Genomic DNA, 24,474 nt, shown 5'->3' with positions numbered 1-24,474 from the left:
AGTGTCAACAGTCATAAGTCTGATGTCGACTAACAGGCACAAACTTTACTTCTCCAACACCTCTATGTCGTCAAGCTGAATATGTTCATGTCTTACACAGAAGTAAGTTTTCCGCTGGTCTCGGATGTGAATGTCTGAGGAGCAGCAGGGATCTCTCTCTCCTCTGTGTCTCCTTTAGCACTGGTGCTCCCTCGGCCTGGGCAGCACACGTACTCGACGCCCCGGAAACGGTCGCCACATGGCAGCAGCATCCCGTAGCTGTGAAGCTCCAGATTGTCTGCGGTGCATTCCTGGGAGGAAGACAATCAGACACCCAAAGTTAAAAACACACTGTATAATGTATAAAGAGGGTTGAAATGAAAATGTTACGTCACCCCAAAGTTTTGTGTGTGTGTGTGTGAGAGGACGGGGAATGTCTCTGAATGGTAGACAATGTGGTGGGTGAGGGGTTTAGTGTCAGCATAGATTTATTTATTACTTTTTAAAATATAGATAAATGTCATGACGTACAGTTCAAAGAAAGTTTCAATTCTGAATATAACAAGACAGAATTCGTTTTTGTTCTCCCTTTGAAAATAAAAGGTTGAGCAGAAGAAGATATGAAGGAGTGTTAGATCTCTACACCTCAGGTAGGTGGACAGACAAAGTATGACGTGTTACACAACACACCATTTGACTCGTCTATTGTTTACTACTGCTGTTACGACTGGCTGCACAAATGGCTTCAAACCTGCACTGGAAACTTTGTTGTGCACATGAAAAATTGTGCATCAGTCGAAAGTCAAATAAAAATGACTTTTCTGCTTGAATGTGAGTATAAAACTGCCATTTTCCCACTCCTCTCACCTCTTTAGCGATGTTGTGCCAGTACACGTAGCTCTCGCACGCATCCATCTGCTCCCGGTGGAGGAATCGGCAGCGGTCGGGCACCAGCAGGGCCTCGCTCACATACTCGCCCCCTGCAGGAAGAGTGTGGAGATGGCGAGGTCAGTGGAAGGTGACTTCACGTAGCGTCAGTGTTAAAGTTAAACTGGACTTGACCAGACGTCGATGCGGCTTTAATGTGAATAAGCACAAGCTGTGTGAGTGTGATTGTGAACCAGCAGAGCTAAATGTGGATGGGAAGCACAAATTACCTCTGACAGAAATCATAAATGTGTTAAGTGGGGACAAACTACAGCAACAGCAGCGAGTCACAGACATAAAGTCAAATGTGCTTTGCTTAAAATGAATATAAACCATTTATTTCAGAGATCATAAATGTGGGAGACTACTTTGTTTCATACAATAAACCACAGAGAAATAAAGAACAGCTTTTACAGTCTGTTTCGAACTTCATTTAAATCCTGCTCCTTATACAACACTATTATTGCCTGATGTTCTTTAGGGCTCGTATATTAAGGGATGTTTTTTACTCCTACAACAATAGCACAATAGAACATCAAACAAACCAGAGTCATTTCTATACAGTGCTCTGACGTACGAATAAAAGTGCTTCATGACTTTAGAGTGACTCATTGTTCATTAGTCATCCTTTCATTCACTCATCTATTGTTGGCTGACATTAACCCCCTGGTGGCTGGAAACAGGCATGGCCCTTCTGCAACACACACTGTGGAGCTGTACATGGTGCCTTGTGTGTTTCAAACTAAATACCATGATGTAGTAACGCCATCAGAAAACTGTGGCACTGGGAGAGATGCAGGGAAAGATTGTACCTGAATATCAAACCGTGAAATCCCAGTGAAACCATGTGTGGAACTAAAAGAAAATCTAAAGTCATGATGGATTATTGGTACAGGCACGAACATGCTCTGACACAGAATCATGGTTTGTGTCACTCTTCATTATGTTTCTTCGTGCTGATATTTCACAAAACCCTTGAAGACACAACAAGATCCGTATTGTGTTATGGTGAAATCTCCACAAGACGCACTGTTTGTTTAGTCAGGGTTTCTGCAGGTTTCAACAAGTTCAATTTAAGAGATTCGAAGTCGGTTTTAAGACCGTCAGAAATGAAAAAGACTTATCGCAGCCCCAGAGTTACTTACAGTTCTTCATATTGAAGATAACGTGAAGTGTTAAATGAACGTTAACACAATTAACACCTACTGAAACATATTTAAAACCCAGTGCTATAAAATATTTTAACTATTTAAGACATTTTAAGGCCTTAAAGCTCTGATGATTACATTTTAGTCTTTTTTTTTTACACCCTGTTCATTCTAACTGCACCTGTTTAAACTCTTGTTATGGATTTTCGATTTGTCTTTGAGAAACTTTGAGAGTAGAAGCCATTTTCTAGTTTCACTAAAAAGAGGCCATGATCGCAAGTAAACAGTCATTCTAGAAATTATAGATTCTTCTTTGAGCTTCTTTATTCTCTCCGTCCTTCAAGACAGAAAACTAACCGAGCCCGACCACAACCCGACTGTTTGTGTTTGAATCCAACTCGAGCAAGAAGTTTTCCCCGATTACAGGCATGTACAGCGTTAAAAAAACAAGTAGATAGTCCTATGTATTGTAAGTATCTAATGGCAGCGATGTGTGTTGTTCTTACCTAGACAGCGGTAGGGCAGCACTATGAACGGATGAGGCTGGCAGTGTCCCCAGCCTTTCTTACACCAGGCCAGGATGGTGACGGGTCTTTGTGACTCCTCTATATGGGAGATCGGAAGCGCTGGGTACATCTGGACGAGCAGGCACATGCAGAGACGACAGAGACACAGAACAGAGAGATGGATGGACAGAACGGAGGGGTAGGAGACGAGGGGGGCGGTGGAGAGAGAAGAAATGGTCAGAGAAGAGGTTGGGGGTGGGGGGGTAAACGTGGCAGGATCAGGAGAAAACAGGAAGGGTCCACAGTCAGTGGGGAGACGACTAACAAGGGAAAGAGTCATGCAACATATTCTCTAACTGCTTATATGAAGCTGTGAAAGGCCTTTGTGTATGTCAAACCAGATTTATAACTTCAGTGAACATTGTTGTCTTAAAATAGTTTCACATCTAACTTATATTTAAAGCAACACTGTGTAACTTTTACTGAGCAACAGCGCCCTCTGCAGCCACATGTGGTGAATTATTATGTCAGGATTGTGATTAAGTGGCTTTAATGTAGAGAAAAAGCCTCTGACTGCATAGTCCCACCTACTGAGCTGAAACACAACGGAACTGGATATTACTCATGATCCATGGCTTCCTGAACTAGAAGAGCTGCTGCTGTAACAAATACGCAAAACTCTTGTTTCGAATTCTTGATATTTTAATTTCTCTAACTAAATATCGGCGATAAACGCTGGTTCTTAATTCCTTCCACATCTTTTTAACTGATCTACAGTTCGTGATTTCTCTGGAATTGATTCTGGCAATTTAAGCTGCGACTATCAGTCATTTACACACTTATCCCAGGATATTGTACCTGTACAGGTGTTCAGGGCGAGAAGTCGGAATTAAAGCTTCACTATTCTCCCAATTATAAGTGAGTGTACGATCAAACCTATTTTGAAGCTGCTGTTTTAAGGTTTCAAAAAGTTGCGTAGTGTTGCTTTAAAGTCGAGGCCAATAATTTGAGGCACAAACTTATGAGGATGAATGGTGAGAGGGCCCACAGACTGAATGCATGAATCTAAAATGCTTTTGCCCCCAAATCCAGAGACAAAAAAAATATTTGTATACACAGGCGCATTATGTGCCAGCTAATCTCATCACAGTCCACTCAGGCTCATGCTATGTGTACTTTGGCTTCCAGGTGGCGCTTGGTTGCCCCTACAGTTGCACTTGGAATGAATATTTACAAAGGGGGGGTTTGTGGAGAGTATGTGTGCCTGTAATTACCTTACAGCAGAAGAGCACACATATCGGGTAACAAGAGGAGGATAAGTGGATGGTGGCGAAATTGAAATATTGCAATATTTCAACAGGCCACTATCTCTCTACTATATATGGTTAAATATATAGATTTAATAGGGCAGGAGTTAGACAAACCAAATTAGAGAAAAATAACGTGAAATAATTTCTTCTTATTGATTTCTTGTTTCATTCTTTCTTTCCTTTGCCATTAAGATTCTGATTTTGATAATGCTGCTGTTGAGATGTATTGATCCAGACTGATGTTCATTAGGGCTGCTGCAGCCTTATGTAGTTCAGGACCCTACCTTCTGACAGTAGGCCAGGATTTCGCTGGGGTCTTTGAAGCAGCCCTGTTGGCCCCAAGAATCCGGTTCCCACTGGCCAGTCTGTAGGTTCATGTGCAGGAGCTGACGGCCACAGAACATGGCAATCTGCGGCTGGGCCATGACCTTGGGCACGGCCAGAGCCTAGACGGAGAGAAAGAGAGAGAGAGAGAGGTGAGGTGAAGAGACGTCGATACAAACACAGTGGCAGATAATATTGTGTTTGAAGACGATCCAGGGCGAGTACACCACAGATAATTCCTAAATGCACTCCAGCACTATCCAACATTAGGGCCGAGAGTGTAGGCCAGGGTGCAAAGACTGAGAGTGAGTCAAGGATCGAAGATTGAGGAAGGAACAGGAAGCTAATGCACAGGAGAACTTGGTGCACACTGCGAGCAGTAAGAGAATATTGGTAGAGCTAAAACTCAGGAAAGATCCATAGAATACTACCAGTTGATATAACCCTGAACGTAATGAGGAATAGAGCCAATAAAAAACCCTGACTTATTGACTCGAGGCCAATGCTTCCTGTTCGCCGACAGCTGAGAGACACAAGAATAAATGTTGTTCAAGATGTACAGCAAAATTATGCACGAGTATGTAAAAGATTTCTCCCTCCTGGTTCCCCTCCTCCAGTGTCTTTCTAGGATGTTGTTATTGATCATTGGACATGTTGCCTCTGCCTGGGCCGGGCCCGGGGGACCCCACACAGAGGAACAAACAGCAGCCAGGGCTGGGAGTCAGGTGTTAATACAAGCTCATTGACCGACTGGCTTCTTCACTACATTAACACACAGCACAGAGGGCCCAGGGAGGAACAAAAGAGGGGAGGGGTTAGGCAGAGAGGGAAAAGCTTTGTAAACGGCACAAACAAGGACTTCATCTACCTTCACAGACCGAAGACATGACGGCAGCGAGCCCTCGAGAATCACGGGAGAGTAAAAAAGCATATCGTGTTCCACTAGAGGTCTGAGTCATCGCTGGTGTAAGAAAAACAAGCTGTTTCCCAAAGACAATCACACGGCAGGTCACACAGCTCCAGCACGAGATGTCACTTCTTCATGGCATCACTTGACAGTAACATTCATGAGGGAGAACATGTGATAATGTTTACATGTCCAACCCTGAACCTCTTCAAAAAGGCATCCCGCGCCCCGGAGCCCATGTATATCGCATCTCCTTTCATGTGCGCTGACAGACAGAGAGATAGATCTACTGACGACAGACGAGATGAGCGACGCTGAGCCAATTAGAAGGAAATTGCCCAAAGGGAAGAAACTGCAGGGAAAAGAAATACAGTTCGAGTGACGCCTGATCAAAGGGAAGCCCTTCTCTGGCCCGACCGGAGCGCGAGCGTTTGAAGTCCTGATTAAAATTCATCCAGAATAAAATAAATATATGAACCCCTTTGAGTAAATGTACAATAAATATAATGAGCTCAGAGCAGTCTGTGCATTATAATTACGCTAAGAGGAGTTTGTGTTTCTGCATGTCTTTGCAGATTTCTTACAAATTACGTCTCTGCTTTTCCATTACTGCTGACCGTTTCCAAAAGCAAACCAGAATTTTGATTTATGAATGGACTTTTTCCTACTTTATCAGCCACTGTTTTTCTCTATGCATTACAAAACGTATCATTACGTGCTGGTTGTAGATGAAACATTTAATAACTTTTCTCTTCTTTAAACATAATTCATCTTTTTAAATGCCCCAATTTGACCTTTTACATGTTCTTGTTCTGAATATTTATCATTGTTTGTCTTCTCAGGTTTTTAATGCTAAAGTCTAAAGCTTCAGCCGTCAGCACCTTGTCATCTCCACTGTGACGGATTACTCATCTCAAACAAGTTTCAAGTCCCTGCAGGTTAAGGATCACCACATAATTCAACGAATGGAAAAAAAATTGATACTGCAAAGATATAGAGAGCCTCAAAATCTAACATTACTGCAGTATAGCTTCAGAGAGTGGTTGGGTTGGGGATTTTTAAGTTCACAGTTTAAAGTTTCAGTGTGTAAGATTTAGGTGAAAGGGCTCCATTGGCAGAAATTGAGTATGACATAATCCCAGTGATGTTTTAACTAGTGTGTTTCATCTAAATTACACAAATTGTTGTTTTCTTCACCCTAGAATGAGCCCTTTATATTTAAATACTTTATATTTACATCTGGAGCGGGTCCTCTCTATGGAGGCCGCAATGTTTTTTACAGTAGCCCAAAGTGGACAAACTAAACACCTTTTGAGTTTGTATGATGACTGAAGGCTACCACAGGTTCTCCTTCATGTTTGGAAGGGGAAGGTGAGGTAAAGGGGTATTTAGCTGCAAAATGCAACTTCACCACTAGATGTCACTAAATTCTACACACTGGACCTTTAACCTCATCTTCACAGTATGAAATGTTGGATTCTCGTGGGAAACAAACTGCGTGTGTTCGTTTTTGACAGTGCTGAATTGGAGCTTTGTATTGGTTAAGTGTATTGCTGGATAAGCACAGGAAAACACTGCTGAAGCTGCTGAACAAGCTGCTGAGCTAATGTCTAAATAGATATATCTCTTTGACTCAGGGAAGGTCAGTGCCACAAAGAAAGAGAGAGAAAAAACTTCCGGATATTTGAGAAGATAACCTGGCAGCTCCCCCTGGTCCGGCTCTCTCATTCTGCCTCCTCTCCACTACTGCACTTGCAGAAAATCAATGCTGAGCGACTGCAACTGTATCACTGCGTTCCCCCCCAATCAATAGCAGTCCATCAGGAGCCTTGGGTTCTGACCTCCGGCACGGCAAGGCTGCACACCCAATCTCCAGCCTGATCTGGGACCAGATTAGATCTCCCTCTGGTGATAACCCATAATAAGAAATACCATTTCTAGATGCACACTTCTGTCAGCCTGTTCCTCCTTGGCAGCAGAGAACCTCCTGCTTGTTTTTGACCCAGTTTGGAGAATAATCACTGCTTCACCACACACTGGTTCCCAGTACAGACCACAGCATCACATAAACATCACCCAGGGGCTGACGTCACATAGACGCACTACATTGTGTTTTTGTATTTTCACAGCAACAATAGGCACTGCCATTTGTGTGAGTTAGTCCTTTTTAATCTTGGTGAGATGTAGTTGCCGGATAGAAAAGCTCTATATGGTATTTGACTTTGTTATTTTGAAAGGACTTCATTAGGATCATATCATGGACCTTTTTTGTTCTCTTAATTAACCACTGACTTCTGTTTATGCAATTCCAAGGATTGTGGGAAACATCAGGCAAGACTGTACTTGAACATGAGCATGAGAGAAGTCTGATTTCATTCCAATGCGTGTGGTTGTTTCCTGTTTGGAGATCATGCATGGTTTTGTTTGCTTTGTTTATTTGATCAGGGTTAATTCACATGTATCACACCAAATTGTACAGTTTTACACTTTGAGTGTGAAATTTGAGTTATCCAGACATTTTAAAGTGCATTCCACTCAGTTCGATATCTATAATAAATAGAATCATAGCCCTAGTTCACTTATAATTGATACTTTGACAGCAGTGTCCAAAATGAAGCCCAGACAGAGCAGAAATGCATTATTTACTGTATGTCTGTGCAAGGTCCGACAGGACTGTCAACCAAGAACAAAGTCTACCTACTGAAGACCATACGTTGGAAAAGAAGGTCTGGAGAAACGTTTTCTGTGCTCTGGGTCATTGGACCAAACAGATCCACAGCAAGTCTATTGTATCCGTTCAGAATAGTACATAACTGTGTCGCAATTCAGAGGCTGCATTTGAAGACTGAGTGTTTCACTGTGACGCTACTAGGCCGTCCCATTCCAAAGGCTCCTTCAAACGTGACTGACGGATGCGTTCTTCCGTTCCCAAGCAATCAGAGATCCAATGGGTGGATCCGTCTTGGTCAAATGTAAATATCTGCCTGTGTGTGGCCGAGCTGCAGTAAGGGCAGCGGCTCAAAATAGCTAACGATGCAAGAGGAAGAGCTGGTGACGTAAATAGAACAATACACCCTCTCATTTCAGTTTGGCCTTCGCAGCCTACTCAGTCAGACCGAGTCCTCCGAAGGATTTGGGACACATCTAATAACTACTGATACTTTTTTAGTAATGCTAGCAGCATGGCTCTATGGAGTGCAAAAATAAACTAGGGTGGACAGAGTGTTTGCCATCAGGGCCCCAAGGCTCTGGAATGAGTTGCCTGAGGAAATGATACTGTCTGAGACGGTGTTTTCCTTTAAGTCTCAACTAAAATTGTGTTTTTATTTGGAAAACATATTCTTAATTTACTTGGGGTGCCAGGCTATTATTGGTCTTTTATCTCTATTATGATTAGTACCACTATTATTCATTTAAATACATACATATTTCAATCATTACTGAGCAATATTTAAAAACATGTTTTTACTTGTAAATATTGAGTGAAAGAGTGAAATATGCTTTTTCCCATAATGCTGTTGGGGTCTTCAGTCACGAGATTGGATACAGACAATAGTCCTAAAATAAGCTCTTCACATTTTAATATAGCTTTGGCTACAGTGAATGAATCATATTCCTGTGTTTGCATGAATCTGTTCTGTTCAGGTTTTTTATTTACAAATTACAGCTGCAATTTAATTTTCATTGACAGAAATGCAACACGGTGTCTTAGTGTAACACACAATGTCCATTTTGAATCCAATTAGGCTATGGAGAGTTGAGACTGTTGGGATGGGAGCACGGCAGTGTCTCTGAATGCTCCCTGTCTCCATCAGGAGCTGAGGCACACTAATCCATGTGGATCCACAGTAATGCTCCACAATCTGTCAACAACTGTGCTTCTTCTATGCTGAAGGTCGGGCTGAGCAGAGCTGCCGTGCATGTCCCAGTGAGGAAATACTGAAACATCTCCGTAGAGTGGCGGGTGCAAACACCACAACCCGAGTCCCACATATCATGTCCTAGTGCTGATGAGGCTGAACAGGCAGACAGCCCAGAAGCCTGACAGCTCCCCACTGCAGAGAGCGCTGCATCATTAATAACGACCTGGCGATATAAAGCCAGAGACACGGAGGCATCGATTGGCTTTCTGCCTTTTCACCAGCTTCTTTGCGTCTGTTAACTCTCTTCATGTTCTTTTTTCCTCTGCTCGGCTTTTCCTTTTCTCTCTCTCCACACCAGCTACGGTGCCTAACTTCACAGTCACGTGTGCTTCCACAGTCTCCATAGCAATGAGAATCACAAGGAAACAAAGTGATCCCACGGAGACAAGAATTCAATGTGCACTGGACCAGAAGTATGGGAACAGCTGCTGCAGAAATAATAATAGTTTCACAGATCTCCCTCTAGTATTGAGAATTATGCTTCAGTGTGGAGCATCGGAAATAAGAGTCAACAATTGAGGTGATCGTGCGGCAGGAATACCACTGTCATTCAGGGCTGGGTTTGGGCCAGGCCAGTGCATTTACATGTTCCTCCAGCATCTTCCACCCTCCTCTAATTAAATTTTCAGCACCTGTTCCGCCCTTATGTTGCAGGATGACTTCATCCTCTGTAATGATGCAATCTCCAGGCCCTGGCAGGCAAGCCAGAGAGGCAGGGGCGGAAGGGAGGAGCCCACCCATCATTTGTCACCTTTTTACAAGTCGCTGCCAGACTGCACATTGGAGCAGAATGACATAAATGCATCAGAGGCCTTGAGTGGATGCAGAGTCCTTTAATAATGCCGTGCCAGGAGCGCCATGTCATGTGCCATATACAGCCACATTCATAAAGGATGCTACATATTTCGATGGTATGTGCATGCCAGATAAACCAAAGTAAAATATTAGAAAATAGACTAGCTTGGTACGTCATATCCCCGAGGAGCTTATCTCTGCTTAGCAACAGGGATCTGGGGTATCCCATAGTACAAAATGTAGTGACAATATGACTAAAAAGCCACACATTACCAATTCAAAAACAACTTATTATTCCTGTTTGTTTCTCCGAGTTTTCTTCGCTCTCTATTTTATGACGATTTGACATAATATAAATGTCATAAAATAGGACCTAGCTACTACAGGTGGAGAGTCATGATAGCAGGGAAGAGTAGGGAGGCAGGAACCAGGCGGGATCAAGAATTACTCACAGAGTTTACAACGTCAAACAAAAATGTCCCAATAGGTTATGTTGGCAGTACAATTAAAACAACATCGCGTATCTGCAGTGAGCTGTGGAAATTTACTGGAATTGTTCCTCGTTAGAATAACAGTGCAACCCGGCCAGTTACCATTACTCATGTAGATAACACACCCACGTACGAATAGGCCTCATAGATCCATAACCCAAACATGCATGAAATACACACACACACACACACACACACAGGCCGTCCTGCGCACGTCTTTGTGCTTCTCCGCAGCACAGATGGCTGAATAGTGGGTGTCTTCCTGCTCTCTGGGCCCCTCCTACACCCTCCTTCTCTCCCTCCACCTCCTCTCAAGGCCGATGCACCTCGGCCGCCCCATCCTTGAAATCCCTCTCTCCTCTCCCTCCCCAACAGCTTTCACACAACGCCTGACACTCTGCTGCTCGGCCTGCCTCCCCCCAGGCCAGTGCTAAATGGCCAAATAGATTTAGGAGCATTCATCACTGTAATCACGTTGCTTAATTATTCATAGGCTCCATCAGGCCTCTTCCTGGTGTGGCGTGTACTTATTAGAGAGTAGCAACATTAGTCTGCCAGACTCTCACGGTGCAGAGGGGACAAAGGAGGATAAAGCAGGTTAGCTATGTACACTGACACTCATTATTATACATCTCTAACTAATGGCTAATTGAAGCCATTAATTTTCTATTCAGGAGGAGGCTGATGGGCAGAGTGCAAAAATATTGCACCGTGTTTTATGTATCGTTCTTTTGCTTCTTACAGTTGATCACAAAGTAAAGTTACCTACTGAATACTCGGCTGAATCTATCTCATCTCAATTCTTTGTGACCAAACATTTTGACTTTCGGTTGCTGGGATGTACAAAGATCATGGCCTCCTCTAAGTCAGCCTTCATCAGTCCAGATTACAGCGCTCCAGCCCCCAGCTGGGCACACTGGAAACAGATGGCCCCATAATCACCAGGGTTCATCTCGTCCTCAAACAGCAGCCAAAACCAGCTCCAAATATTTGATTTCATTTCAAGTATAGCTTAAAATAGAGGACATGTCAGATGGCGTCACTGCAAGAGACTCCATAGATCTGGGGATTGGCAGTGCTAACCATTTCACCATTATTGTTATTTTGGAGTGTGTTTACTCAGGGTTGCACTGGGGTCTGTTTATATATAAAATATAAAAATCAGGGCTTTTGTTTATATCATCCTAACCAGCACTCGACAGGCTGCTGCATGGGAACAGGACTTCATCTATAAAGGTCACCGTCTCCTCATGGATTCACATGATACAGTCTTCCCTGATGTATTATAGCACTATGGGATTAGACTGTGAAGCACGGGAGCAGAGACTTTCCCATCTGGAGCTCATATGACTCATAAGTATCATGTTCACACACATATCCTGCTTCTCTATTGCTCTTTATTTAATACACTCAATACCTCACACACCTGAACTCCACTTCCACTGTGCAGGCAATACAGTAACGTTTCCTGTGGGTTTTTTTTTTTTTTTAAACATCCTGCCTTTCAGCAGCATCCGTGGTAAAACCTGTCCAATACAATCAGACGAGCAAAACAGGAAACTCCCCCAAACTGATTTCATGTGTGGTTTTCCCAGTTCCATGGAAAGGTGGTACTGAGTATTTTTCAGAATGAGACAAGTGATTGTGATACTTGTGTTGCATTGAGTAGGCTGAACTTATACGCATGTCTGCCTGTTTTGTTCCACCCACACTTCAACAACTGCCTCTTCTGAGTCATGCACCATAATGGCGCCACACAGTGCGTTTTTCATCTCTCTCCAGAAAAGAGAAAAAACACAAAAGCGTAGTTGGGCAATTTCACAAGCCTCTGTGTGCAACCGCCTCCTGCAGATATGTGGGAGACAGACGACTGCGTAACAGCGTTTCTTGAATCCAATGAGAAAAACAAAGAGTCCAAAAAAACGTTAAAGGCCAGGCAAGAGTCGGTCTCTCCTCAACACAGCCAAATGAAACGATTTCACCTTCTGGTACAATCGTTGATGAATTTCTGCTGTTATGTAACACCGCTGAACCTCCTTCACAGTTAAGCAACACGGCCTGGGAATGCCAGCATTTTAATGCCAGACACTGTGAGCCTGTAGATGTGATTTCAAGCTGAAGAGCCGTGCTACCTCAGGGGATTGAAGGAATCAACGGCTTAGCGGAGATTTGAGCACTGCAGGTCCATCTGAAACATCCTAATGTCAACACAATTGCCACTGAATCAGGGATTTTACGCAGGCAGATTGAGATTGACACAATGCAAACAAGCTCTCCAAATCTGTATTTATATGGTAAACACACTCAAAAGGCTTGAGTCACAGCCGCGACTCAGAGGTTCACATTTCTATTACCGAGTGCTTTATGTGCATTGGCACCAATGAAATGCATGAATCAATTATTTTCTAAAAGGTTACTGTTGCCTTTTCTCCCACATAATTCAAAAACGCTTTTGCTCTGATATGCATAACAGAATACTTGGATGGTAAATACATCAAATTATCTGAGATCACAACAAGAACCGGAAAGAATCTGAGCTGGATTTATGAGATTCATTCATTCGTTTAAACCCTGAAACCAAATCCTGAATTTTGCAGGTCAATAGAGATCAAGAAACAACATGATTTTCAATTTCAGGCCTCGGACATTAATATAGATGATAACTCTATTTACCCTTTGAGTGAGTGGGTATCAGACAAGTGTGTATTCTGTGCACAGGGAGAGACGGCTGAAGGCCTTAATGCAGCGACATAATGCCATTGAGCATGTTTTAAGTAGATTAAGCGAATCTCAAAGCTTTAATGAGGTCATGTTTAGGTTAAAAGACTCTAATAACTGATCCACTTAAAGACAGACTGTCTTTCTATGGTCGCTCTGACAAACAGCAGATTACCGGCATCTTCTTGCCTTCTTCTCATCTCACACTCTGGGCCTCCGCTGCCTCTCGAGTCCCTCACTCTGTCTTTGATGCTGTTGTGTTTGTTTCTTTCTGGGGTTTCTTCTTTGGATCCGTTTGTCGTCTCTCTCTCACACTTCTGATTATTCTTTTCCTGTCACTTCATGCACTTTTGAGTTGAGCACATAGCTGGTACATGATACTTCTTCTGATCTGTCCCCGCTACATTCATTTGGAGGGTTTTTCTAAAGCGAACAGACGCTTGGATTCAAGAATATTATTAGAAACACATAAAATGGTTTTAACAATTAAAAATATGTTTAATTCATATTCTTTTTAGTAATTTATGGAGTAATTTATTTATTTTAGTCTTTAGGGAAATGGATGCATATCATACATATATCCAACACTTTTGACACAACAATCTGGCGATCTCCGGTTCTGTCTCTGCTGCATCAGTATTTAATTTAATTTATACTATTGTAATTAATTGCTTCTTTCAAATTGCAGCAAGTCTGATAATCTAAATAAATAAATTGGTGCAGAGCTGAATTTACTGTTTGTATACATTATAGTAGCAGAGCAATAAAACAAGTAGAGACTCTCAGCAGAGGCTGGTGACAAAGCAGGGGGGAGATGCAGAGCTGAAAAAATTCATATATCTCTTTCCTTCTGTCTCTTATTTATGCACATATACAATTCTGATCACACCGCCATGCCCCTGGGAGCCTGTCTAGCAGATGCATCTTATGGAAATGAAGCTTTGAGGTTATCGTTGAGGCGCAGTGTGTTAATATTATTATTATATGTAATTGTGGAGGTGGACGTGTAGGCAGAAAGCTAAAAGCAATAACATCCTTTTGTTTGTGACAGAGACTCCAGATCCATACCAGACACTATACACTATATACCGCATTATATATAAAAGTAAATATATAACATTTCAACTCTATGCCACAGCAGGTTGGTGCAAGGCTTTTATTCAGAGGCATGTGGTGTCACCACAGTGGGAACAAACTGGTCTTTAACTCCTGGTGAGAGTTCACAGAGGACACCATCACTCATAAAAGAGTCCAGTGCTCTAACCCATCAGTTTATCGAGGGGATAACCTCTTCGTAGGTCTCTCAGTGAGAGTGTTGCCCCGCACAGCGTATTTGGCCGACTACTTGCGGTAATGAGGTGCTCTGTTAATGAACGGCGGGATAAAGCGCTAATGCTGGCTCCACTGGGACCAGCTCACCACTGACTCAAAAGCAAAGAAAAAAAAAAAGGAGGCTCTGCTGAAGGCGGAGTAGATGAGACAGTGTGCGGCACAGCAGGTGTTGCTCTCCCACATTTGACGTACATCAGCGTCCTCTCACTCGTCCTCCTCATCTGCCTCTGTTGTTCCCATCAAACCCGTAAACACACACACTTTTTTTTTTTAGCCCTCTCCTCTTCGTTCTCCCTCTCAGCATCACTTGGCCACTAAGGGTGGTTGCCATGGTAACACCACCCACAGGAACCGGCTACCTTCCCTGTTACCGTAGCAACTGGTTCCCTACAGAATTTTAAGCAAGTCTCTCTCTTTCTTTCTCACATGAAAGAGTCCCCATGTGTTTCGTTCGACTTTCTACCCTCGGCAGGTCGCTGATCGCTGGCTTAATGGTTGGTTAGCTTTCCTTATCACTGCCTGTTGGTTGTTTGCACGCCACTTAAATTTCGTATGCAGCACTGGGCCCTGCTGAGTCGGGCCAATCGTGTCTGGTGTTCGCTCTGAAGACAGGAAACTACTCTCTCTTCAGAGAGATCAAAAACATAAATGTTTCGGCTGTAGTATCATACAAATATTTCTACTATGCTAATAATTTCTAATTGCGTATATATAGATAAACAGTGACAACAAGAATGCCCTGGTGTTATCTGAGCTTCAGGAGTACATGTCTAACTCCAAAGACAGGGATGTAATTAGTCACATTATCAAAATCTAAAAATAAATACAATATCATTATAATTTGACAAAAATATTAAGATTTGCCATTTTCCTATATATTTCATGAAACGGTGAATTGAATATTTTTGATAAGACTCTTTGTCAGAAGAATTATTCCGTATTGAATTAGAAAGAAAATGTTTCTTATTCACACTTAAATAGAATATAAAAGGATAGAATGACTCTTGCTGACTCTCAGTGTGATGAATCATTAGCTCACTTAATAAATCCTCACATGATTCCTCTGCTCCAGGGTCACGCTTCATGGTTTATACACAAATGATTATCTTGCCATTTTACTTGACTCGGTTTCAACAACTATTTTTTCCTCTTTGCTTCAACTATGCCAACATCAAATATTACAAAAGTCGGGATATGTACAAATTATAATCCATTGACCGAGCTGGACGTGAAAAATCACTTGAGCAGTTGGAAGCTGTAACTGCTTCCATCTTGAGTTTTTCACTCATGCTAAACCTAAAGGCACAGTAATAAATCGTTTTTGAATATTTGAACTTCTTCTTATCATTTTTCTAAAAGCCCAAGTGTCTGTATTCACTTCATTCAACACAAGACCTAGAGACTGGAGAGCACAGTGTGATAAAGCGTCTGATAAAAACAGAATAATGCTAAGTGGGATCATGTCAGGCCGACATGTCCTGTCTTGCTCTCGCTCTCTCAGTGTTATTTTATATCGGGCCACTCTCGTGAGATAATGCTTGATGTGCAGAATCACTCAGTAGATTAAATATTAGTGTTATCTCATTTCCTTAGGCCACAGAGTCTCCACAGACTGTCCAAATTAAGGAAAATGGTTTAATCGTTGAGACAAAAAAACCAAAAACTCTAACCACCATCCGGAAACCTCCATTTGTGCTTTGTTCTCTTCAAAGCCGCAGCTCCAGACTCATGTGAAGTATCCAATCTGGTGAGCTGAGCTGTTAACTGGCACAGCTTGGCCTTGGCGAGCACAATGACCCTGAGCTGAGAGGAGAATGAAACGTTGTTTGTCTGTCCCCATCGCCGGCTGAATGTTATTGTTGATGATTAACAGAAGCCACAGCAGCACCTGAGTCTCTTTGTCGTCTGTGGCTCAGTGCACCACCACACAGGCTCTTTATACAGTAGTGCTAGGCCGACCAATCCCGGCCAATAGCGGACAATTTGAGATGATGAGCATTGGCTGATTTACAAAAAATGACACGTTTGCAGACATTTAAAGCTTAAGAGTTGGTAATCCTGGAAAAGCTAATGAGAGCAGGCTACACTTTGAAAAACTGCAACTGAAACATCCCCCCCTCCCATCAGCCCTCTCGCCTAAGCTATGCCCCCTAAACTATATGAACGCACACTGCCTGACAGCTAGAAGCCGTCGTTTCGTGACTCGGTTGCTAACGTCTGGCTCTCGTCTCTGCTTCAGCGATGATTTCGACAGACAAGATAAAAGGTGTTTCAGAAACAAATTACCAACCCTACCTTTAGGTTAAAAATCTCTTTACAGACATGTTTTATTACCTGTGGACAGATACAGACCATCGGACGCCCTGCTCTCTAAATATCAGCATCGACCATTGCAAACCCATATCGTTGGACCACTACTTTATAGTAAGCATGCCATCTGTGTCCTCTGTATAAAATGCAGGCAGAGTCAGCTGCAGGCATCTTTCTGGAGAATCTGTGCTGGGGTTGCTGAATACTGAACATCGAGTCAAATGCTGTGGGAACATTTTGTCTCATGGGACAGAGTGTTTGAGACTCCCCCGCTGGAAACCTTCCCTCTTTTGCAATAAATTCCATCCTGAAACGCATTAACGCTGGCAAATAAACATCTGCAGGGAAAGATTTGGTTACGAAACTCATTGATGCCTAAAGCTGCTGATGTCAAAAAGAGGCATGCACTGAATATCACCTCAGCACCAAACACGAAACAAAACTCCCCCGTATCACTAATCAGGCCAGCAAAAATAATTGGTTCGACCCCCTATCCCCTATCTGAACTGTGCACCCGGTCAGGGATCAGGAAAGCCACCCTCATCAAAGGGGGCCCATCCCCCCCCCTCCACCAGTCCTTCCAGTTACTGCCATCAGCCAGACGTTACCAGGTCCCACTAGGCCAGAAAAACATGAGAAATCCTTCATTCCCTCTAGAATTACCAACCTCAAAAATTTTTAAATAGACACTGCACTTTAACCTGTTTTTCTCAGTTGCTGTTTTTAACAGTCTATGCTTATGTGGCTATTTTGGAATTTGGTTGAGACGTGTGCCATGTGTTTTAAATGTAAATTGTGTGTTTTGTTGAGCCTTGTTAAAGGAGACTTTTTGTCACTTGGGACAAACAATAGAGTTTATCTATATATCTAAAGTCTGTTAGTCTGTCGATCCATCCATGGAAAAGTCATAGGGAGCCAGTAAGCATGTTGATGGCTTTTCTAACACTAGACAGATGCAAAAGTGAAAGAGTACAATTATCTCAGGATGAAAAAGAGGAGCCGTACATGTAGACGATGCCGACTAAGATGTCAACCTGGGGCAGAGGCCGACGTGCTCTAAACAAATGTACGCAGCAAAATGTACATCATGTCCTGCCTCCTGTATACCCTACCAAGGCGCCTCCACCCCTCGTCTGGATGATTGGGAAATATTCCTGTTGTTGTGAACGACACTGACACGAACAATCTCCTGCTGTGTTCTTCATATGTGAAAGGGGAAATTCCAGAAAATGGCTGGAAGGTTAGAAATAGAAGGAAACTTGACGACAAGTATTGAATCTGGCTGCATTGTATAATTGGAAGAGTGATGGTAGAAAACATGATGGTCAAACATTGTGAGTGCATTAGTTCGGTGTAGTGATAACAGAGAGCTACACAGAGGCGGAGTCAGATCTCCTAAAATGACAGGAATGAAGAAAAAGGCAAAGTACAGGAAAAAAATCAAATGAAGGGTGAGTTTATATGATGAATTATTCAAGCACAATCAAAGTGTACACAGGGAAAGTGAAAGGATGTCACTGGCCACTGGGAGATGCAGACCGAGGAGCAGCGTCTGGAAGACAGGGTGGAGGAGGAGGAGGAGGAGGGAGGGAGAGGAGGGAGGGAGTGAGGGAGGGAGGGAGTGCCTTTGGGCTGTGGCAGGAGAACAGAGGAGGCTGGGGCAGAGACAGAGATGAATGGGGGATCTGAAAGGACAGGCGTGGGGATTTTCTTTTGTGCTCTCCAGAGTGATGCTTGGGCGTGGACCTGGAGGCCAGAGGAGGGGTGGGGCTAAAAAAAAAAAACAGGTATGAAGACAGAGGGGCTGGCGCGTTGACAGGGTGCGTGACAAGTGCCAAAGCCCCGTCAACAAGCGAGAGTCCAGACCTTTCCATCGCTTCAATAATTGATGCGGTCTCTGCGGCGCCATCTTTGTGAAGCAGCAAGTGTGCGGTGAACGTGCCTCAGAGTTCTCCTTCGAGTGGGACTGTGAGACCTAATGCCGTGTTCCACTACACCTCCGAGCTCGGCCCTCGGAATGACGTCACACCCGAATAACCCGAGTTGACAGCGGTCCAGTTGCACGGGAACGATGTTTACGTTAGGCAGCTAGCCATTGTTCGCAAAAAGTAGCATGTCCACAGATTGTAATTGGGCAGCTCTATGTGTCCAACAACTTTAATGACAGAAGTGCTAATAAACAGTCAAAACTACTTTCACTACTGTTGATACGTTCCTTCAACCTTCTGTGTCGAAATTCTGACTTGAGGGGGAGTTCCAGTTGCAACTTCCCACTCGCGGGTGAGTAATTCCGAGGTTTAATGGTATGCGGCATAATTGTGACAGATTTCTATCCATCAATGCCACTGTGCCTTTGTTAAATTTAGATTAATGTTATACAAGTTCATTTTTTATCCTTCTGTAGGAAATGTGTTTTGCAGCCAGTGGAAAAGAGGAACTTCCTGCCAAATAGTGCATCCATTTCCCTCTATAACAGCTTCTAATGTTCTACAGTAGAATATTAATAACTGGCCTGATGAGTCTCTGTGCACCCAACGACCCCGCAGTCTCTCAATCCAAGCAGCCAAGGCCGTTAAGGAAATTAGATTTCGCAGACCTCCTGCTTTTCGTACAACTCAGCGTTCCACTCTGGCCACAGGGTTTTTCTTTCCTCTGTCCTGCCCCCACCACCACCACCACCACCACCAGCACCACCCCATCTCATTTCCAGACCACCTGTGAATACATGGATCTCTCTGCTCCACCAGCCAGACCAGAGCAGCAGAAAAAGGGCCGGACCCCTCCATTATCATGCACTCCACCCTGCAAACCCACACAACATTCTGCATGCACTACATCACTTACACTCTCTCTCCTCCTTCGCCCTCATCCGTTTTTCAAATCCTCCACTGTGCCTGGGAAACCTCTCTTTCTCTCCACCAGCCCTCAATCACTTTCACTGCACTCTCTCTCTCTCTCTCTTTCCTCCTGGACACGCAGCACCAGTGTTATCGCCACACTGCAGATGTTTTTCCTCAGAAGCACATCTCATCGGCAGGACTAAACATCTGGCATTAAAAACTTTCCCCTGTAGAAATCCAACCCATTAGGCTTAGTGCGGCAGTTTGTGTGTCGACTGAAGACCTCGTGCTCCGGTGATATCTCTGTCCTGCACGACTCCAGAGAGGAGCCAGGGCTGGACGTGATCAAGATGGCCGTGCTAGCCACTCAATCCCTGGAGGTCAGTTTGTTCTCAAACTGGGAGGGAGGCATAGAGCCAGTGCAGCGGGGGTGCATGAATGACCAGGGGAAAACATGGAGTGAAACTAAGCTGAATAAATATGATTTATGTGGTGAGAATAAACAAATGTCAAACCTTTTTTTTTCATGGCGAGAAAAAGGTTGGGAACCATGCACTGTTCCAAGTGACACTAGACAAAGGTTTGACAAGTGCAAACAAACACAGACGACACTTGCACATCACTAAATCCCACAGTCCCATCTGGGCTTTAGCTTCGAAAGGAGCAGGTGCCAGCATATATGTTTGATCTGCACACACTCGAGACCTGGAATTACCACATGAATCTACATGTATGTTATATCTGACATTCACTTAGTGGATGATGAAAGGTAAAGCAATCTTTGCACAACTGGGAGCAGCTTTATTCTAAATTCGTTTTAAAGACCTAGACGCAGCCGTGCAGTCTGGGAGGCTGAAGAAAATTAACTAATCAAATGTAGTGCATCAGTTTTATGCATGACAGACTATAGAGATGACAGAAAGTGATGAGCCTCGCAAGCAAATATCATTAAACTCTGTATTGGGAATAACTCTGTTACCAACAGAGACCCAACGTTCAAAACATTGCAACAAGGCCAGAGGATGTGATTGAATCATCTCAATCAAGTGTTTGGCAGAGCTTTCCCCAAATCTACCGGGAGGACATGATGCTAATGTGCAATTAATGTCATTTTATTTTCTGCAGAAAAGCTGGATGAACTCTGCGTCTGGAGATAACACCAACACTCCTCATTTCCACCCAGGATCTCTAAACGACGAGCAGCCACGGTGAAAAATAAACCCCCTCCACGAGGCTCTGTTTGGATGTTGACGATTGCAACAGCGGCCCAAAGGGTATATTACTGTCATTTATTAGTTAGTCACCTCCACGGCTCAATTGCTAAAGCGCATTTACAGCACTCCTTTCCTTTAGTAGAGTGTAGCTCTCATTTCACAGTGACTCTGCAGGATTTAATCCAGTCCCTCTGTATGTGTGTGTGTGTGTGTGTGTGTGTGCTGTGGTTCAAAAACTTGGAAAGGAAGCCAGATGCAGAGAACAGGGATGAAAAACATGTGATACAATAAAATGGTATGTTTTATGCCCACTGGCACACAGATATAGTGGAGAACAGCAAGCACACGGGAATCCATTAGTGGAACCTGATTATCTCTTGGCTCTAAAATTAATTAAGTGAGTGTAGGGCAGTGTGTGTGTGTGTGTGTGTGTGTGTGTGTGTGTGTGTGTGTGTGTGTGTGTGTGTGTGTGTGTGTGTGTGTGTGAGAGAGAGAGAGAGGGGGGGGGGATCTGGTTGTCCGTATCTTTTCTCTTCTTCTTTTAAAAAAACAAACAAATCCTTGTTTGTGACTACACTGAAAGGCAGATGGGGGTGGGAGGTGCATGAATCTGTACGGCTGTATTTCTAGCAAGCTTGAAACTGCACTTGGTGCTGGTGGTGGTGGTGGGGAGAGTTTGACTATACAGCGACTTCATGACTTTTAATGTAATTGTCAGCCACAGTTAAATCTGCTTCCTATCCTCACACTCCTCCCTCCTCTGTTCTCTCCTTATTTCCTCCCTTTGTGCTTCATGTTTTCTCAGACCTCGGGTGTTTCCTGGAGCCGGTAGATACAGTGCAGAGACGCAGTAGGTTTGTTTTCTGCTGTTGTTCTGCAGCCTCTCTATAGACCGTAGTGCTCTGGTTTGCACTGTCCACTGACCATTTATCATGATGAATACAGAGCTGGTTGACTAAAGCTGAGCACATTACCTGTAGTCCCCCTTTTTTAATCAAATAAAGCCACACACAAGTGCAATCACTGTATGATTGCTTTCTTCAATCACATTTTCCTGCAGGAGGTTTTTCGCTGTAGCAAAAACTGACTCACTGCACTCTGGCTTTACGTTTTGCTGACGTGCGAGGAATCAAAACATCAATGTGTTCTTTGACGACAGATACTGCAGAATAATATGAATTAAAATTCAACAGACAGAATCATTTCTACAGTAGCAGCTGCTTCTTCAGTATCTCTGACTGTTAAACCCATTGCAAACAGTGGTGCTAAAAAGGACTGCAAAGTTACAATATTACATTTATCTATTTTTGTTATTAATACGTTTTGCATCAATGTGGTGAGGACATCTGAATTCATTAGATTATTTCATTTCCTGAATTAGTCAAAACTAGGCCTTTGTTGTCTGGTCATTTTCTCCATTGATTTCCTCCGAAAAGTAATTTCAGGGCTGTGGATAAAATCCTTTACAATGGTTTGTGTCATTTGCACATCATGGTTGTAGCTCATCACAGTATATATTGTGATACAATACAATGGAAAACCTTATCGGAAATGTAATACATCCGAAAACCTTATATAAATCTACTACAGCCAAATATGTTTGGGGGATAGCTAACACTAGATAAATGTTATGGCAAAATCTCTCAACCTATATATACTTTTATACTTATATATATGAAATCTCTCAGTATATTGTTAAATCACCTATACCCACCTCTATATTATTAGATGAGTAAAAAGGGGGAAAACTAATGCAACCCACATAAATGCCACGGAAACACTAAAGAATAAATTTAATTAAAGTTAATTCCTTCTGCTCCCATTTAATGCCAGGCTACACTGTGGTTATCTGTCAGCAGATGACCTTTTGTGTCAGGATGAGAACCGTACAGTGAGTCAATTACTGTAGCCAAATGCTTTGAGTGCAGCTAAAGGTAAGTGCTATTAAAGCTGGGATACCTGGGATGCCAGCGGTGGACTTGACGTATGTGGCAGCCTGGCAACAATCTGTCTGTCACAGCAAAAAACGACACAAGATGATACTGAATTTGTATTTCAGCTAAAAAAAAAATCACCGTGGCTTCTCTAATCCGGAGCACTGTCTGAAAATTTAATTTACAAGTGTGATTACGCTCTGAGAAAATGAACTCACTGTGCCGACAATATTAAGTATTACGCAATAAAAAAGAGATCAAAAATAAATTTGCCCAATTCCCACATTTCAATTGAATGGAAGTTGAGCAAATTAAAGGGAAGATGACAGTTTCATTAGGACTAATACCACAGTGTAATCCAGCCATGCAGCCAACCCTCTCACGGTGTAATCTTCAGTGTAAACCTTCATGGGCAGGTCTCCTTGTAGGAAGCTAAAGCCTGTTTCTCAGCATAGCAGTAATCCCACTAAGGCTCTTAGAGAAGTGAAATAATTTCAGAATGAAAGGAGAGGCTTTATGACGGGTACACACTCACTGTGGAAGATGGCTAATAAATAAACATCTCACAAATCCTCTTATGGGAACTTTTTGGGGGGGCGTCTGAGAAACCAGCAGCGGAGATGCTGGCACGCTTCATCTCAGACATCAGGAGCAGCTTTGTTCCCTCTTCGTTCTTCCAGGTGGAAAAGTGCGTTTGACCTGAACCACAGCTCCAGCAGGGACATCATGACTCATCCTCCCTCCTCCTCCTCCCCTTCTCCACATTCACACACACCTCCAACACCTTCCCCGCTGCTACGCACAAGTGCACACATGCTCCAACCTGAATTTGTGGCACAGTTGGGTTGCAGCGGGAGGTGGCAGGGTGACTGAGGAGAAACTGAGAAATAGAGGTTGAGTGTATCGAGCTTTGGGCCTGGACGCTGTACAGGTCGTGATGAGGGACCTACAGCGGGGGAAGCAGGAGCAGCTGGTGGCCCACTGATCTGTCCCTGTACCAGGGGCTTTCACAATCTCCTCTCAAGCTATTGATGGAGACAGATGCCAACAGGATGACCCCATATCTCTCATTAGTGCGCCCTGTGTCACACTCTGCACAATCTATGTCCAATGATACATCAAAGTCATCCCCTGCTGGCGGGTGCACATACATTCTCCAGGCGACACATATAGAATAATATGAAAGATCACACAGCAGCCGTGCACCAGAGTCTCAATGCAAGACTGAATTGGGCTCCTCTTTCTCTTTGCACGTTTCAAACCCTTCAGTGTTCTTCCACGAAAACCAAATGTGACACAGAACATTGAATATGCATGACTCCATCCTGCTCGAGATCTGCATCACTCCACTAAAAGGACGGATTTGCAGAGCTGCAGGCTTCCTCCTTCTCGCAGGGCCAGATGGGATGAAGCGAGACAGGATTGGATCTCCATCCCTCCACGGAGCAAAAAAAAGGGTCTTTTAACGCCGTGCGTCACGTCAGATGCACAGGCCCAGGGCTGGAGCCCAACGTCAAACCACACATTTACGCAGCCCCTTTTATCTTTTAAATCCCATGACTATGAGTTGCCATTCACATGTGATAATGCACGATTTAGCATTTTCAAAACCCCTTCTACCCCCCACTGCGTGTTAGTGGAGGCTGTGAGTCCACGCTCTTGTTGACACAGGACGGTGCTGGAGGATGCATTTGCAAAATTAAACCTGCCCTGGATGGGGGTGCGTGTCAGCAATATGGAGATGGGAGAGCAGCTGTATGCGTGGCATGTCGACATGATTACAAATATGTATCAGTGTGCGTGGGTGCAGGATTTT

At 43.5% G+C, this 24,474-nt stretch overlaps 1 protein-coding gene across 3 annotated transcripts in view; it reads right to left on the bottom strand.

The window, feature by feature from the left end:
- Nucleotides 1–24,474, bottom strand: part of aplp1 (amyloid beta (A4) precursor-like protein 1) — a 33,238-nt gene that overhangs the window by 8,398 nt on the left and 366 nt on the right. For all 3 annotated transcript variants that reach the window (XM_035163419.2, XM_035163417.2, XM_035163418.2), the window contains exons 2-5: nt 4,155–4,316; nt 2,561–2,690; nt 847–959; nt 97–290 (exon numbers count right to left, since the gene is read on the bottom strand). In XM_035163419.2, the coding sequence (XP_035019310.1) occupies nt 97–290; nt 847–959; nt 2,561–2,690; nt 4,155–4,316 (599 nt within the window). The remainder of the gene's footprint in view (nt 1–96; nt 291–846; nt 960–2,560; nt 2,691–4,154; nt 4,317–24,474) is intronic.

This window comes from Hippoglossus stenolepis, chromosome 8 (genome assembly GCF_022539355.2).
Source record: "Hippoglossus stenolepis isolate QCI-W04-F060 chromosome 8, HSTE1.2, whole genome shotgun sequence".
Lineage (NCBI taxonomy): Eukaryota > Metazoa > Chordata > Actinopteri > Pleuronectiformes > Pleuronectidae > Hippoglossus > Hippoglossus stenolepis.
Note: the sequence above shows the minus strand (reverse complement) of the source record. Positions and strands in the feature narration are given on the sequence as shown.